The 19,060-nt window shown below is 29.9% G+C and overlaps 1 protein-coding gene across 1 annotated transcript in view; it reads right to left on the reverse strand.

Moving 5' to 3' along the window:
- LOC132158945 (cyclin-dependent kinase 14-like) overlaps window positions 1-18,554 on the reverse strand; it is a 136,250-nt gene extending 117,696 nt beyond the window's left edge. The window contains exons 1-2 of the mRNA XM_059568587.1: window positions 18,184-18,554; window positions 14,421-14,452 (exon numbers count right to left, since the gene is read on the reverse strand). Coding sequence (XP_059424570.1) covers window positions 14,421-14,452; window positions 18,184-18,277 — 126 coding nt within the window. The 5' untranslated portion in view covers window positions 18,278-18,554. The remainder of the gene's footprint in view (window positions 1-14,420; window positions 14,453-18,183) is intronic.
- Between the last annotated feature and the right edge of the window lie 506 nt (window positions 18,555-19,060).

Below are 19,060 nucleotides of genomic sequence, written 5' to 3' on the forward strand. Positions count from 1 at the left end.
GTCTTTTCAGCAGCGCAGGAGAGATTGAGCGCAGGAGATCGCTGACCTTCAGAGTGTTTCCATAAGAATGAGACACGAGGAGAAAACAGTCTTTATTCACAAACAACAGCATAAGGCTTTGATATTCTTTATCAAAGTTAAGATTCGTCCTCATCCTCCTAAAACGGCTTGTTTAAACACGCCCCCACATGTCTACATCACTGTGTGGAAAGATTTGCATAACGCCGCCCAAATGTTCACGTAAAGAAAGAAGAAGAATAAATGCATTGTTTATAATGAGGATGTTATAATGCAACAAAGATCGAGGTAAATTTGATTTCTCATAATTACTCAATGTTAAAAGATGATCAATATTGTCAGTTAATTATCTCCCTTTTAACTTAAATGTAAGTTAACTACTAAAATAAAATTAGCAACATTGTTGTTAAAAGTAGTTGTTCAATTTAAATATTTACTCAAGCTTCAATTAAATTATAATACTTCTTAAAAAATCTATTTAATATTCATATTAAATGTTATGTATATATTACCTTAAATTTTAAATAACAACCGATTTAAATGAACATATTTCTAAAATAAACAAAATAATTGTAAAACTAGAATTAATTTCATAATGATGTTATATATGTTTTGATAAAAAAACTTACATTTAAATTAACTAATAAATTAAATTAACAATACTTCTAAAACAAAATTCTTTTAATACTAAAATTCATAAAATCCTTATTTTATTACTGTATTTTTACTGTAATGCATTAATCATGTTATATTTATTGGCAACACACGAATCAGCAACTTATGAAATTACACTGAAACACAATTATAATGATATAAAAATAAAAAATGAACAAAAATATCACAAATTGTGTAACTTTTGCATTCTTATAAAAAAAGCAGCTAAATAGTTATATTTTCATATAGGGACAATTCTGTAAACTCCAGATTATATGTTTATATGAGAAAAATAAACTCGTTTTCAAGTGAAGCCTACAGTATTTTAAAGAATATATATATATTTATATATAAAATTTCAATTTATTAATGACAATTAATTCCATTCTCGGTAACTTAATGCAAAAATATGTTGTTAAATTATTAATGTTTTAACTCAAATATAAATAAAGAAATACTTTATATATATATAAAGTATATATAAACTTTAAAAGTAAATAAAACTTAAATCATTTTATTTATTTTATAAGTATTTTGCTAATACTTTATAAGTAATATGTTAATATTATTAAGCATCATTTAGTATGTTTAATAATTTTTTGTATATTCAAAAATGTTTAGTATATTTAATAATTTATAATATAACAATTAATTCTGCTCTCAGTAATGCAATGCAAAATAATGTTAAATCATTTAAATGTAACTTAAATTTAAAATGAACAAATAACTGATAAAATAGCATAACTTCTAAAATAACTACAAATATTTAAACCACGACCCAACATTCAATCTGACAGATTAACTCAAATAATTTCTGTTTGCAATAAGATTACATTCGTGTGAAAAATCCCTCAAATTTCACAATTAGTTACAAAGAAGCGACAAGTAGCATTTAATTAAACACGAATCCCTAAATAGAAATAGCAAAATAGTATTTTTTGTAAAACACACTCTAATAATATTTGTTTACAACTTCGAAAAATATATATTTTTTTGCACGTTACTTGAGTTTTTGTCACTCTGAGGTCAGAACGATTTTTTTACACACTGATATTTAAACTTCAGAAGTTACAATTGTTTAGTTGAATTCATTTCTGTGAATCATTTCAATATAATTAAAATGTGCTAATATTTGTGTGTTTATAAGACTATCAAAGTGTAAGTTTAGCAAATATGCTAACATTTTGAAAACGACAAACAACATTATTTTCATATTTTAAACACAAACCCAACGTCATTTTGATATCAAATATCTAAACTTTCTTAAATTAAGATAGATTTTCTGGGGATATGATAATTTTTACTAATATTTTAAATTTAATTTAATTTTTATATTTACCATTTTCATTTAAATTTTCAATTTTGTTTTGTTTTAACTTATTTTAGTTTTAGTTTCAGTTCATAAAGTACAAATTTATTTCTGTTTTTATAAATATAAATAATAAAATAAACATATATAAATATTTAATATATTTTATTTATAATGTATACTTTACATGGTTTATTTTATTTAAAGTAACAAAAACGTTTTTGAACGGTTTGGATTTTAGATTGTTAACTAATTATAAATGAGAAATTAATCAAAATGCAGTACGTTTATGGTTAAAACAAGAACAAATTTGTGCTAATGAAGTCAGAAAAATCAATTTGATTCAAAGGGAAACCCAGCTTTTAATTTCTGGCTCCATTAGCAGATATTTTTGTCTCATTAAGCCAAAACTTTTATCATATTAACCACTCACTCTGCCCTCAGAGTTCATGTTTAGCTAACGAGCCAATCCATTTATTAGCAGAACAGCGAAAGATAGAGGTGAAAATCAAAATACATTCTCCAGCCTTTTGCGCTTCTCACATATTCAGCTGCAAATAACCCGAGCTGACACCGTAATAGGATTCATTCATCACTCTTGAGCCGTGAAGCGCTCATTAGAAACATCGTGCAGGCCGTTAATCTGCGAATTAATAAAGCCAATCAGATGGGATCTCTTCATTAGGCCGTCTCCTCACAGGAAATGTCCACAGCTAAAGTTGTGCATGAAACAGAGAATTAATATTGATGTACAGGATTTGGAGAATTATGCACAGATTTAAACAAATATATTCAAGGATTTGAGCTGATTTTCATTTGTTGTGAATTTCCCAGAGTTTAATTAAAAAGGTGAAACTTGTTTCAGGTAAAACTGACAGGTTTAACACATATGTGAGATTTCACAACACATGCCAGCTAAAAAATCACAATTCTGTCACGATTCACATCATTAAACCTTCATTCAGAAAGAGTTTTTTAATGCTCGAGTTCAAAACTAAGACTTAAAACAGTCAAACTAATATTATACAACACAATTCAGGCCTTGAAATCTGTTTTATTATATACTTGTCAAAAGTTTGCAAACATCGTGATTTTTTAATGTTTTAATTAAGTCTATTCTGCTCGTCAAGGCTGCATTTATTTGATTAAAAGTATAGTAAAAATGACTAAATATTATTGTTATTTAAAACATCTGTTTTCTGTGTGAATCTGTGTTAAAGTGTAATTTATTTCTGTGATGCTCCGCTGTATTTTCAGCATCATTCCTCCAGTCTTCAGTGTCACATGATCTTCAGAAATCAGAATAATATGATGATTTACTGCTCGAGTTATGAACCGAAGACGCTCCCCTGAGCCTCAGGCTGCTGTTCGGTTAATTAGTTACGAATTCATTGCAGGTCAACAATCTGAGGCAATCAAACACCTTTCCAATATTCAGTGTGTGTGCGATCGATGTGAAGAAAAGCAGAAAGAACTGAGTCAATTTCTAATTTTGATTCATTTCTGTGAATCTGTTCCAACTCTTCATTTCAGTGAATCGATTTAAAAATGATTCAATTATTCATTTTTATCTTTTAAGTGATTCATATTTTATCACGGTTGACAAAAAACTCAAAACTCAAAAACAAACTCAATACAAAAGATTCTAAACAACAAAAGATTCAAAACAACTAAAGAGTCAAAACAACAAAAGATTCAAAACAACTAAAGAGTCAAGACAACAAGAGTCCAAACAAGTAAAGATTCAAAACAACTAAAGATTCAAAACAAGTAAAGATTCAAAACAACTAAAGATTCAAAACAAGTAAAGATTCAAAACAACTAAAGATTCAAAACAAGTAAAGATTTAAAACAAGTAAAGATTCAAAACAAGTAAAGATTCAAAACAACTAAAGATTCAAAACAAGTAAAGATTTAAAACAAGTAAAGATTCAAAACAACTAAAGATTCAAAACAAGTAAAGATTTAAAACAAGTAAAGATTCAAAACAAGTAAAGATTCAAAACAAGTAAAGATTCAAAACAACTAAAGATTCAAAACAACTAAAGATTCAAAACAACTAAAGATTCAAAACAACTAAAGATTCAAAACAAGTAAAGATTCAAAACAACTAAAGATTCAAAACTAATGCCGTTGACAAGGGGCCCGTTCTTCGTACGTCGCTAACTCAGTTAGCTGGATTTGAATGTTGACGATTTGTCGTGATCTTGGATCGTTTGGTTCTTCGAAGCTCATCCCGGAACTGCTGTCATAGCAACAGGTCCGTAAGCTTAAACCTGCTCGGGAGCAGCTTATTTCATGTAAACAGGATTAGATCGCTTCTTTTCAACCAGAACTGATACTCAGAATATGTCTGCTACCACCGCTACTTTATTACAAGAGTATCGTACTGATCCAGGGACAATAATTTAAAATAATAATCATTAAAAAAATTATTTAAAAATAATATAAAAATGCTGTGTAGTCCATAACAGCCAACTATAGACACAGCCAGTTTTACTCACTGAAATATTTATTTGTCATAAAAGTATTACTTCATAATTGTATTAGAGTCTTACACACATGCTATACAGATAATAGAGTCGTGCATTATTTTGAGTGATGACTGCTATTATAAGAGTGTCTTGATGGAGGAGATGCAGATAACATGATATTGACCCTTAAGAAACTTTCATTAATGCTGTCACGTAACAAATCTGTCCAAATATAAAATGAAATGAATAGATAATTTCTACACTGAAATAAAAATGTAAAGACTGCACAACTATTATAAATTGCGAATATAAATAATTGTGAATCATGAAAAAAATTCGAATAAAATAAAAACATGCATCTATTATCTGTTTCCTGTATCTATTATAACATTTATGTAGTTTTGTTTGCTTGGCTGTTTCCTTATAAAAGTCCAGAAATTTGTCAAGTTTTTCGTCGGGTGTCATTTTAAATTATATGACGTCATTACATTGCCGTCTTGCCACCAGCCAATCGCTGCACTGCTGATCATGGTTTCGAGTATCTATACATATCCCCTTTTAAGCCAACACATGAACGCGCAATTATCTCAGATAACTCAATCCAGCGATACTAATCATACACAACAGGTGTGTTCGAAGAACCCAATTAGCCGGATCATGATTAGCACGATGATATCATCTTGGATGTGTCATTTGATCTCGGATGTAATAAGCGACATACGAAGAACGGGCCCAAGAACATTCAAACTAAAGATTCAAAGTAATATTATAAAACACAATCTTGGCCTTAAACAGTCAAACACATTCAAAGAACTCTCTGCATGCATCCCCTTTTTATATATGTATTAATAACAATTATTATTATTATTGTATTATATCTATCATTATAGTATACATAACTATTTATGTAATTGTGCGTGTGTGTGCGTGTGTGTGATAAGCACAATCCACTAGAATTTTTAATGATTATTTTCTTTTTTTTTCCTCTTTTTTTTTTGTTATTGTATAATTTGAACTAGAACTGAAAGATCAGATGATTCATATCAATCAGTCTGTCACCAATGCACAACAGATGAACATCATGTAACACTTAAGACCCAAAACGGTAAAATTAATGTGGTTTATTTAAGTTATGTATAATATAAAATTATAAATATTATTAATTGGAAATATAAAATCACTTCAGGATCATGGGTTCGATTTTCCAAATGCAACTAAATGCATAAATGAATAAATGGAAATGTAATGTAAATGCAGCTGATAAAGTGTGCACCTTTAATGCAATGTAGGTTGCTTTGGATGAAAGCATCTGCTAAATGCATTAAAACACTTTATTTCTCTACGGTTTGGATTGAAGGTCTTTTGTTTAGACTTCAGACATCTTTGAAGAGTCGAGTCGCTCTGGTTCTGCATTATTCATGCGTGAACAGTGTGTTTAGCACAGCCTGACATTTCTCCAGAGCGCTCTGCATATTTCCATCCTGGCGTGTCGCACGCTAACAACCCGAAACGGTCATTCTGATCGCTGGGATGGAGCGGGAATATCCCGGTGTATTCCTCAGTCTGAGCTAATTACAGCACGTTAATAGAGACACCAGCTCGCTCTTAACATCTCATCACAACAACAGCAGCGACTAAGAGAAGGTCAAGAGCACAGCACGACCCACAGAGATCAAACTAGCATCAGAGCTGTGCAGTAATATATGACCATGAGCTAAAAAGCACTTGTTTAACCAACAATATCTTTGATTGTATTAACTATGCTTTAATATAGAGATAATTGTGTTTTATAATTTAGCACTGGTTCAAATTAATTTTTTATTTTTTTACTACAATAGCTTAACAGTCCTGTGACCCACTAAAACATTATTATGAGTATTTTTATAATCATACTGAAATAAATTTTAAATGTAAAAAATATATGTATATATATGTATATATATATATATATATATATATATATATATATATATATATATATATGTATATATATATATGTATATATATATATATATATAAAACAAAAATGTTTTTTAAATAAAATAAGTATTTTCAATAAAATATTCTTTATTAATTTAATCATATATTTTAATAAAAAATATATAAATAAATTAATATGTAAACAGAAGCATAGCAAAGATGGGGATTGTTTAACCAAATGTAATTATTTTTAGTAAAATCGTTTTTAAATAAAATATTGTAATAAATAAAATAATTCGATAAAATAAATAAATATTGTGTAGCCCTATAAACTAGCATAATTCAGTTATTTAAATAGCTTTTAATAAAATAATAAAAAATATATAAATAAAACATTTTAATTTAAAGGGATAGTTCACCCAAAATCTAAATGATGTCAAACCCGTAAGACCTCCGTTTATCTTCTGAACACAGTTTAAGATATTTTAGATTTAGTCCTCGGTGTTCATCTTCAGTTCTCTCTTCACAGCAGTTCAGTCAGTGTACTGTTTGAGTAAATGAATTACTCCGGGATATTAGTTTGTTTGAACTCAGAGGGAGTGTCAGCCACATTAAAAAAGTTAACAGCTTAAGTCATTTGTGGATTAATGCGTATTGGAGACGCGAACCGTTTAAAACGATTCAGTTCGATTTGGTGAACTGGTTCAAGAAGATCCAGTTACATCGAATGATTCGTTCATGAACCAGATATCCAGACTGCTTTGTTTTGAACTCTCTCACAACAGACACGGAAGAGAAGACAATGCTGAATAAAGTCATAGTTTTTGCTATTTTTGGACCAAAATGTATTTTCGATGCTTCAAAATATTCTAACTGACCCTCTGATGTCACATGGACTACTTTGATGATGTTTTTCTGACCTTTCTGGACATGGACAGTAGACCGTACACACAGCTTCAATGGAGGGACTGAGAGCTCTCGGACTAAATCTAAAATATCTCAAACTGTGTTCTGAAGATGAACGGGGGTCTCACGGGTTTGGAACGACATGAGGGGGAGTTATTAATGACATCATTTAGATTTTTAGGTGAACTATCCCTTTAATACAAAATTTTTTAATTAAATTAAATTAAAGAAAGAAAGTGTAGCCCTATAAACAAGCATAGCAAGCCAGGATCTAATTAATAATAAAGAAGAAAAAAATCTACACTTTTGATATATTAAAAACATTTCTTCCCCAACTCATGCAACCCTAACATTTCCTCAAACTCAAAATGATCTGAATACAGAAAATTAGCTCGTCAGTCAGAAAGTTCATGAAGTTTTGGTGACTTGAAACCTTCCTCAAGAACTAATTCTCCAAAGACACAACACACATCAAACACGGCGTGAACAGGTTAACGAGTTCAGCACAAACGAGCTCAGATCCTCAGTGCATCGCAGCTCTGCAGGCCACCGCTCATCTGCACTTTAACATCACTACACGGCCTCCAGGGGCTATTGAGGAAGGTTAATTAACGTTCGGATAACACAGTTCATTTTTTAATGAGAAGAAAGGGTCTTAGCCCACGCTGGCACCGAAAGCTTCATGCTGGAAGACAAATGCATGACATTACTGTAAGAACCAAGAGGGCCATGCTCAATATTAATAACAATTTAGCTGAAATATGAAGTGATAAAACAATGCAGTTTTGTGCTTGACTATTAAGACTAGATGCATGATCCTTTCTCATCTTTGCACCGCATTTAAACTTCAATAAAACAAACAGTTACAGACATTGATTCAATTCTGTGAATCAAGTCAGTGGACTGATTCAAAACTCTGATTCAGTGATTAATTTGCTTCAATTTTCATGCATTAAAATGTTTTAGTAAAATACACATGGGCCAATATTGCCGTTTACATATTTGGTGCATATAAATTAATTATATATATATATATATATATATATATATATATATATATATAAATATAATTCTTTATTTAAAAAGTTTTATTAACTTAACTTAACTTATTTATTTAAAAAGGTTTATTAACTTTTTTTATTGATTATCTTTATTGATTATTTTAACTAAACTAAACTACTTTTTGCAATAAATATACAGAATTTCCTTGATTATTTTAACTCCCTTTTTAGTGTATTTTTCTTCTTGCAATAAATATATAAATATTAAGATGCACATTAAATATCATCAAAAGGTTGGGAAACATTCTATGAGGATTTTAACTCACTTTTTTTGTATTTTATTTCTTGAAATAAATATTCTGAATTTTCTTGATTTCTTAAAGTCAATTTTTATTACTGTTTTTATTTTTATTTCCATCATTACTTTAATATTACATTTGACTTTTTATTTGTTTAGTATTAAGATAATCCATAAATGTCAGAAATTAAAATGTGTCCAAAAAAAAAAAATGTTTTGCCTAAATAAATTTAAAAAATGAAAAGTTTAACAATCAATACTTTCAGAATGCTTCACATAAATTTCAAATAATATAAATATTACAATTCTGGTCAATACTGATAAGCCAATAAAATTTACACATTTTAAAATTCCTGAAAAATTTATATTTATGCATTAATGCAAAAATTCAGCAAAAAAAATGCATCAATGCAAAAATTCCAACAAACCGATAAATATATGCATATATAATTATAAGAAACTGATCATTATTTTCAACTAGAGCCCGACCGATATGGATTTTTGGGGGCCGATGCCGATGCCGATATTAACTCGAAAAGAGCCGATTTATAAGCCGATATTTTGATTTTAAAAATAATCTGGATATTAGACCCATTTCCTATAAACTGCATTTACACAACATTCAATAGCAAAATATCTGCCTGTTCTATGTATGTGGGCTGTATAAACCATTTTCCAGAATGGACTATGTTAAAAAAAAGCCTTAGATTACAGTCTCAATGACTAAACAATTGCACATCAAAAGTATATATTTTTTAATGATCAAAAAACAGTCTGGTTTTAAACATTTAACACTTTTACTTTCTTCCAGTTGAAGCTGGTTTTAACGGTCTCTGTGTTTACTGTAAATAAATTATAATACTAAAGTTAAAGTATTTGCAGAAGTAGTCCCACACTTTGCTGCTACAGCATTCACCTTTTTCAGCCATCTGTAGGCAGAAAGAGAGACGGAGAAAGAATAAGCATGTGTATTAATAATATCACCATGTATCATTAGAATTATAATAATAATAAACTGGGATCTCCTACATAGGCAAAAATGAGAAATATATATATATTTTTTTTTTTGTCAAGCAATAGGTATTACCTACTTATATTTAACAATATTATTTCAACATTTTCCTGTTATGTCTGTAAAGCTGCTTTGAAACAATATGTAAAAAAAAAAAAAAAAAAAAAAGCGCTTGTTCAGCTCACATTTATTTACATGTCCCCTCTGGTTTAATCATTTCTGACGCACCTACCATAGTTACTGTAACTACACTATATTTGCTCTCACAGACACATTCACAACAGACCCGTATATCTTCTCCTCTTCTCTTTGTGCAGTCTGAATCAAAACATCGTCTTGCCTACTATTACCGGAAGATTACGGAATCAATTCGAAGTTGAATGGTTAACGTTAGTGTCATGAACACACCGCTGTCAATTTTGAGAAGAACCACCTTCAAACAAGTTAATAGCAAGCATATAAGGGGCCTGCTAAAAAGGAAGCTATTAGCGTTAGAGTAACGTAACCAGCCTGAATTCACCAAATTGTTCTCTGGACCTGAGGGTAGCCTCTTCTTCCTTGCTTCTCTCTTAATTCTCATCAGCAGGACTAGCGCTATCGCTCGCTTCTTACAACGGGACAGATACATGTTTGCTGCTGACCGAAAGGAGGAGGAACAGACTATGAAAGAGCTCCCGCTAAACGTTTTTAAAACTCCGCCTATGCCATAGCGCAGTGCAAATAGTGTTGTATCTGAAAGGCAACGCTGAGCCCAGCGGCAAGCGCCGTGCATACCGTGTCCTGTATGAAAGGCCCAATTACGCGGTCATTATGTGGGAAACACACCGCAATAGAATAAGAATAAGTTAAACGCTAACGTTATAGTTTGACCTCCTATTAACGTTTGCGCTCTTCCACTGATAAACATGGTATTAGCTTTGTGGCTAATCTAATATAGCAATGCATTAGCGGCTGTAAGTGATGTTACAGAATATTTAGAAGTGATAATGATAGGACCGTTAGCTAGAACTACCACACAGTTTTTATATACAGGGTATGAACTAAATCTACAATCATTTCACATGACGAACGACAGACTCACCGTCAAAACAGTTGATCGCTTTCTTCTGTAGTGGACTTCTGGCGCTGTTGTTAACTCTGGAGCTGCAGAGCTCCCTCTGGTGGGCACACTATGCAACACTCATAACATGAGTGAAGCATGAGACTCTGTTTCTCATGTTTCATCGGCCGTTATAAATGCCGATGCCGATTTATATGCAATTAGCTCATATCGGCCGATAATATCGGCCGGCCGATATATCGGTCGGGCTCTATTTTCAACTAATGTCAGAATTTTTTTTATCAATAAAAAATTTCTAAAAATGTCTAAAAATCATTTATTTAAATGCTACAGCTGAATTCATGAATCCCAACATGGATAAAAAATAAATAATAATTATATTGGGATTTGGTACAGTGTTATTCAATCATTTGTTTTTTGGAGATTAATTAAAGTGAGAATTATGACATCAAAATTTTTTTATAGTGTACAAAGTAGAGGAAATAAGAATGCACAATTACATATCCAATGTCTTAAACCAATACAAATATATAGATAATATAACCTATATGGCACTGATAAATCATGCATCACTTTATAAAGCAACACGCATCAACAAGAACATCCTTACAAACCATGAAAGTCATGCATATGAAGCAAAACCAGTCAATATATATCCATGTGCTCAACATGACGTTACTCAGCTGCAAACGTTCATTTATGATGCAGGACAACATTTCACTGTGCTCCTTGGAAGGGAAGCATGTCATATGTCTGGTGTTTCCTGAAAAACCCAGCTTTCTCGTAATCAGCAAGCATCTGGACGCATGGATGACGGCCAAGAGCCACAAACAGACGGATGAGCGCCGATATGACAATCTCATCACGTTTACTCAGCGTTTCACACTAATGCAGGAAGAAGAAAACACACGATACTCTCATTTACTGTCTGAAATCAGGAAGAGCCTCTAGCTAACCACATGGACTGTAGCTCTGTCAACGATTTATTCATGCATTCAGGCCCAAACTTTAGATTTATATGTTTGAATATACAGGAAAATGTCCATGTGTTTGGATTACATGATTTAAACATCAAATAAAAAATGAAATGCGATGCATATTGTGATGAAACTGGTAAGAAACAGGTAAGATATATTAGTAGTAATTTACTGAATGTCTTACAGTTAGCAGTTAAATAAATGTTTATATATGTTAAACAGTGTAATACAAATGGATGGATGTTTTATATGCAATCCAAATACATAAATCTTGAATTCAGGCCTCTGTGTAGTTTTTGAGTGCTCTTAGAAGTCCAAAAAGCTTTTGTAGCACACTTTCAAAGCCCTTAAAAGTCACCACAGACTCTGACCCACGTACTGTATGTTAAGGATGTATTTGTGAACAGCAGTGGATTATAAGACGTCCATCAGATTATATTGATCATCAAAGATGAGGAGATGTCAAGATGAAGCAGAAGCTTTTCCCTCAAACACAAAAGAAAAACTGCATAAATTTATAACCGGGGAGCACATTTATTAAATTAATTCCACACGCTGACAGCAAACAAATGAAAGCAGAGAACGTGCCAGACTTCTGACACACAGAAACAAGACAGGAGCAGACCAAAAGACTGCAATTCATGATTAGAAAACTACAATTCATCATTCGAGAATCAGAGAGCTGTGAAGATCACCACTGAATCCAACAATAAAGAGTTCACACATTTAGAATTCATTTATTTCCTTGATTTGAAATCACTTTGGATAAAAGAGTCTGCTAAATCCATAAATAAATGAAAACGTAATTCTATAAATATATTATTGTTGCATTTTTTATAAATATATTATTTAATATTTATTAATAATATTTTTCATGATATATACAAATAAGTAAATGAAAATGTAATTCTAACAATAATTTATATTTAATATCATATATAATAATATATAAAATGCATTATTATATCGACTCCAAATAGATGGGTATGTATGTATATTTAATCACATTATATTTAATATTTTTAGATATAAATGATATATATATATATATATATATATTATGATTATTATCATATCACTCTTAAACATTTTACATTAACATTTCAATAGTTTAAATTTAGCCCATTTTATTTTATTTTTAATAATAAAATGTAGTATTATTATTACTAGGCCCAACAAACAAGCACTATCACAGCAAACCTTGATTTTTTATCGCATTTTAAAAATCTAAATTGCAATTTTCATCAGAGAAAAACCTGCGATTAGATTTTTCTAAAAATAAACATTTTCTGAAAATAATGGAGACTCTTCCCTCCAAAAAAGACAAAAAACCATGACATCTAGTGCACTATATTCCACGTCTTCAGACGTCTTTTGATGCTTTATGTGAGAAACAGACTGAACAAGTAACTGTAAATGTGACTAAATATGGCACAGAGAGCTGATTTGAGATGATTTTAATAAAAAACGTTATGCATCATATGACTCTGAATAAAACACATGAGACATCTGGATATTTTTGGAGCTGAACTGTCGAGATGTGAAGTGTTAATTAAATTTCACAAGGACATGAAAGTGAGGACACAGAGCCACATCGAGCTTTAAATAACAGCTGATTCAGTTCATTCATTTGATTCACACTGAACCACGAGCGCGAATCACTCCAGAATCAAAAGAACTCCGAAACAATCATATTTCCATGATTGTACATTATTTTCTTCATTACAATGTAACACTTTTATATAGAGCTGCTTTATAACTGGACAGAATTGATCTCGTAATTATTGAACTGAATCGAATCAACACTGAACTGAATAATGACTCTATTGTGTTCAGCAGAAACTGAATCTTTTTATAACTGTTGCAACTGTGATTTTATTACTGCAAAGCTGTTTGAACAGGGTTTATATACCCAACTACAATTATACCATAAAAATATATTCGTTACTTGAAATAAAATGAATCTTTACTGAAAATAAATATATATATATATATACACACATTTTAATTGACCTAGTTCCAATGTTTCTGTTTTTAATTTAGTTTAACTTGACATACTAAAACTAACATAAAAAATATATAGACAGATGTATAAAATATATACATAAAACAGAAATATATACAGTATATAAAACAGAAAATAGAAAAACTAATTTAAACTATTCTTAAAATTATACATAGATATATTTAAAGTAAAATAATAAAAATAAGAACACAAAAAATACTGAAACTAAAAATATTAATATTAATATTTTTAAATAATTAAACAAATATTTAACACAAATAATTATATTTTAACTATAAATTGTATATTATATATATTATTTCAATTTATTATATACATTTTATATTATTATATTTAATTTAAGATATTTTTTATGTGTATCAGAGTGCACTAAATCAAAGCTGTAATTGTTATCTTACATATATTATCTCTATTTATAATATAAAGTAATATTATTATTTAATTTAAAAAATATATATATTTTTAAATGTTTATCAAAGTGCACTAAATCAAATCTTCGATGACTGACTGAATATACAATGATTTCGCTTTTGATTATATTTTTGAGCAATTTGGTTTTAAAGTTTGTCTCCTCAGAACACAGCAAACCTGCTTAACACAATAATACTGTAGAAATACTAGAAGAGTTCTCAATAATCCCTGAACGATGAAGCATCTCTGCCGTGATCACAGCTGACACGTTAACCCCAGAGACACACACATCCCAGCATGCACTGCTCCGGCGACAGACACCACCGAGGCTTTATATTCGCAGGATCACCTCACCTCATCGAAGCCGCTGTCTTCTTTCTTCAAGGCTTTAGGGGAAGAGAAAGAAAAGTTATATTAGACATCCTCTTTATGGACTACTGAACAGTGAATAAAAGAAAGACATACGCTCTTTAATGCATTCTGCACATACAAATTAAAAACAAGTAAAGGCAGTAACTGGCCGAAATATTTTCCATCCAAAACCACAGGAACATTCTTATATTTAACCCCAAAATCAAATGACAGAAATCTGAAATTATATTTTCCATTGTTTATTTTATATTTATTTGTGTTATTAATTGTATACATTTTAATAATAATAATAATATATTTTTAAAAAATATAAATTATGGATACTTTAGAAAATAGTAAGTATATACTTTGAAAGTATTTTTTAAATATATTTAAAATATTTTCTAAAAATATATAAATATTTATTCAAAGTATGTGTAAAATGTATAAAGTTTGATATTATATATATGATATTGTACTATATGTATATATATATATATATTAATATATATATAGTACAATATCATATATATATATATATATATAATTTAATATAATATTAAATAATAATAATAGTAAAAACAAGATATTTTATATAATATTTTAATAACACTTTTAATAACATAACTAATAAATATTAAATACTTATAAAAGTGATAAATTGAATTAATTATAGACTGCATTAACTGTAAGGTGTATATTTATTATAATATGCTTCACTTAAAAAAATATATTAATAAATAAAACATTTATTTTGGGGTAAAATGTGACTTTGAAGTTCATGAAGTGTTATCAGATGCTGAAGTGCTTTATTCGTCTCCCATAAAGCCTGGTTTTGGTTATTAAACGGTGAACGTTTAACCTGATATATTCCTTCATCTGAAGAAGGAGACAGAAACTGGACGATGAGAGCAGAGCAGAGCATTGATTGTTGGAGATAAAGCTGTGCTCTCAGACCTAATGAGACTGAATGTAAGTGTAAACACTGGATGACAGTCGTTTTATCGTGTCTCAAACAGAGCGAGGATTGATCCGCAGTCAATACACCAACTATGGCATATTACAGCCCTAGTGGAATGTAAAAGTGATTCTGAACACTTTATCATTTTAAATATATATTTGTATTATTTTTAATATTTAAATTTTTTATGTAAAAGTGTTTGTGATATGTTGTTCATTACCACAGAAAATAATTTGTACTCTTAATATCTACAGTAAAAAAAAACACTCAAAAAGACTACTTTTTAAAAAATATAAAATCATTAAAAAAAAATATTAAAAATATTTGTATTATTATTATTTTTTTAGAAACAATTATTTAAAATAATGTACATTTTAATAATAAAATAATTTAATAAATATTTTACAAAGTCTTATTTTTTATCTATATATTTTTTTTTTTTTTTTTTGTCATGTAAAAGTGTTTGTGATGTGTTGTTAATTATGACAGAAAATATTTTGTATACCAAAGTCAATAGAGCAAGACATTTCACAACTTCACAATTAAATATCTCTTCGGTCTATTGGGCAGGACCCTATCATACTAAGTACTTCTTTTTATTATTTTGGTAATTCCAGCTTCACATTTCTGCTTTTTATAGCTATACAAAAATATATTGTGGTAATAAACCTAACGCCACAAACTCAACTCAAATGCAGAAATGTCAGTAATAATGTGTTCAGATGGCAGGATAATAGACACATTTGTGTGCTTAATAAACCTGTTTCATAGTTTAACTAAAGCACAAACGAGTCTGAGTGTTAAACGAGCGCCGCCTCGGAGCGTCTTTCTTTCATGTTCCTCACATTATGATTTATTCATGTCACTGTTGTTGTTTCACAGCGACGAGCCAAATTAAATTCTCCCCTCTGAGGAAAACAGACAGAAATGACAGATATATTACAGACTTCACTTCAGGGGAAAAATAAGAAGGAGTAATGTTCTGCAGCATCACCGTGACAGAACAGAAGAAACTCAGTGTGAGCGCACACACATGCAGAAGAAGAGCTTTCTGAAGGACGTCTAAACACACACATGCACCATCTGATGTCATATTATCTGTATAAACACTGAACAAACTGGACACAAACAAATAAGAGAAATTATATTTTGCATTCAAAATTAAGCTCAATTTAATAAAAAAAAATATCATTTTTTTTTCTATTTTACATATAATATATAAAAGTTTTTTTAACTAATATTTATAAAGAGTATTTAAATATTTATAATAATATATATAAAAAAATTATATATGTATATATATAATTTATTATAATATCTATAGCTCTCTCTCTATATATATATATACTGTGTATATATATATATATATATATATATATATATATATAGGTTTTAAAATATTTATATATATTATTTTATTTATATATATTATCTTTAAAGATGTTCAAATTAAGTTCTTAGCAATGCATATTACTAATCAAAAATTAAGTTTTGATACATTTACAGTAGGAAATTTACAAAATATCTCCATTGAACATGATCTTTACATAATATCCTAATGATTTTTGGCATAAAAGAGAAATGTATAACTGTGACCCATATAATGTATTGTTGTCTATTGCTACAAATATATCCCAGAGACTTAAGTATTAATATTATATGTATTATTAATTATTTAAACTGAAGTATGTATACGGTACATTATAGGCTTCAGTCTACATGCATATTAACACTATGTACAAATAGTATGTAAAAATAGTACATTTTTAGTCCAAGTTAATTCAAATCTTGCCTGTGCAGAGACACAATCATGTCGCTGATGAAGTCAGCAACTTCACCAGAGAAAGGCCCTTAGGCAGCAACTTTAACCACCGCTGCGACAGAAGAGCCCTAACTAGTGCTCAAGTGTCTCTACTTTACAGGGGAAGGCTTGAGAATATGACAAATGATGCATTATATTTATACGGTCTGTAAGAAATGCAATGTTTTTTCATTTTTCTCATGTTGTTGCAGCAGAAGCACACATCATTTTCCTAATCGGATTTATTTTTTCTTGCATTTTCTTCATGGAACCCGATGAATGTTTATTAGTATTTTTCAAATGACAATTTTATATTAATGAAAATATTTTTTAATAAAAAAAAAAACACTACAAATATTTAACAAATATATACATATAAATTAATACAATTATTTTTATTATTAAAAGGCTTCACAAAATTATTTATTTAAACTTTTTAGGGAGAATAGTTTTATTACATCATCAACAGATAGACAGATAGATAGACAGATAGATAGATAGATAGATTTTAAATAATAAACTGTATATAAAATAAATAAAATGTATGTATTTTTATTTTGCATATTGTATATTTTGTATATAAAATATTTTATTTTATTTTTTATTTAAATAAAATATCTTATATATATCTCTATATATCTATCTATCTATCTATATATATATATATATATATATATATATATATGATCTCATTTATGATTCTTCCTTATGATTTAAACTCAAAGACCACATGAAGCTCTCGTAAGTTCAGAAGAGCATCCCTGCATATTCTGCTCAATTCTATTCTGTATTCTACATCCGGCTGGTTAGAGAGGAGCTCGTGAACACTTTGAATCGGTTTCAGTCTCATTTTGTGTTTATATTCGTGGTTTGATTTACCAAACGATGTTTAACAGTCAAAACTAACTTTCCTGCGTAGCTGACGCGCGCGCGAACAATAACGGCGCGTATTTTACCGTATTTTACAGTGTTTTGCCGTGTTTTTCTGTGTTTTTGACACTCACCGATACGACTGAAGCTCTCCGACAACGTTCTTCTTAATTTCTTCATTTTGCCGATTTTTTCGGGCGGTTGAGCCGCTGGCATTAAATCACACATGTCTGAAATGAAGCTGAGGCGCGATCAGAGACGCGTAAATATTAACGGCTGTGTGGAAACACTGTCCTTCCGTGTCAAATACACATTTCTGACGTCTTCTGACTACATCTCTGAAGAACGAGCTGTAATCCGTGGTAATGTGAGGAGGGAAACTTCTCTAAACGCCGCGGTTTTGCTCTGGATTGGAAAGCTGCTGCTGGATGTCATTTTTTGGGATTCTCCTTCTGCTTGGCGAGAGAGTGAGGATAAAACGGCCGAGTTAGCCCCGCCCCCGCGGGTCAGTCATTGGCCGTTGACTAGACGTCGCGTCTTTCATTGGCTGCATCAGCTGTCCGTCACCTGTAGAACACCGCCTCGCCTTTTAATAAAAACAAGCAGGCATCTTCAGGACATTTGTACCGTTTTTAAATGGCCAAATATTCAGTGCATGACTTAATTAATAATTCATACAGGAAAATAAGAAGAAATACGAAAATTATTTACTACACTGAAAAGATTTTTAAAAATACAGTGAAAAGATTTTATGTATATATAATTAATAAAATTAAATAAAATTAAATAAATATTTCACCCAGTACATAATACTGCCATTTTTTTGTTTTAAGATGATGTATTTGCATGGATTTCATCCAAGTGGAATTGATCTGATGATGTTTCTATGTGACAGGCGGATGAAAAATAAGAGACTTGCATCATTTTCCTTGGAATAATGTGCACCGATGAATTATGCAGAAACACGTTTTTAGAAAGCAAATAGGCTGAGTGTTGATTTCATGTTCACTT

Source organism: Carassius carassius, chromosome 15 (genome assembly GCF_963082965.1).
Source record: "Carassius carassius chromosome 15, fCarCar2.1, whole genome shotgun sequence".
NCBI lineage: Eukaryota > Metazoa > Chordata > Actinopteri > Cypriniformes > Cyprinidae > Carassius > Carassius carassius.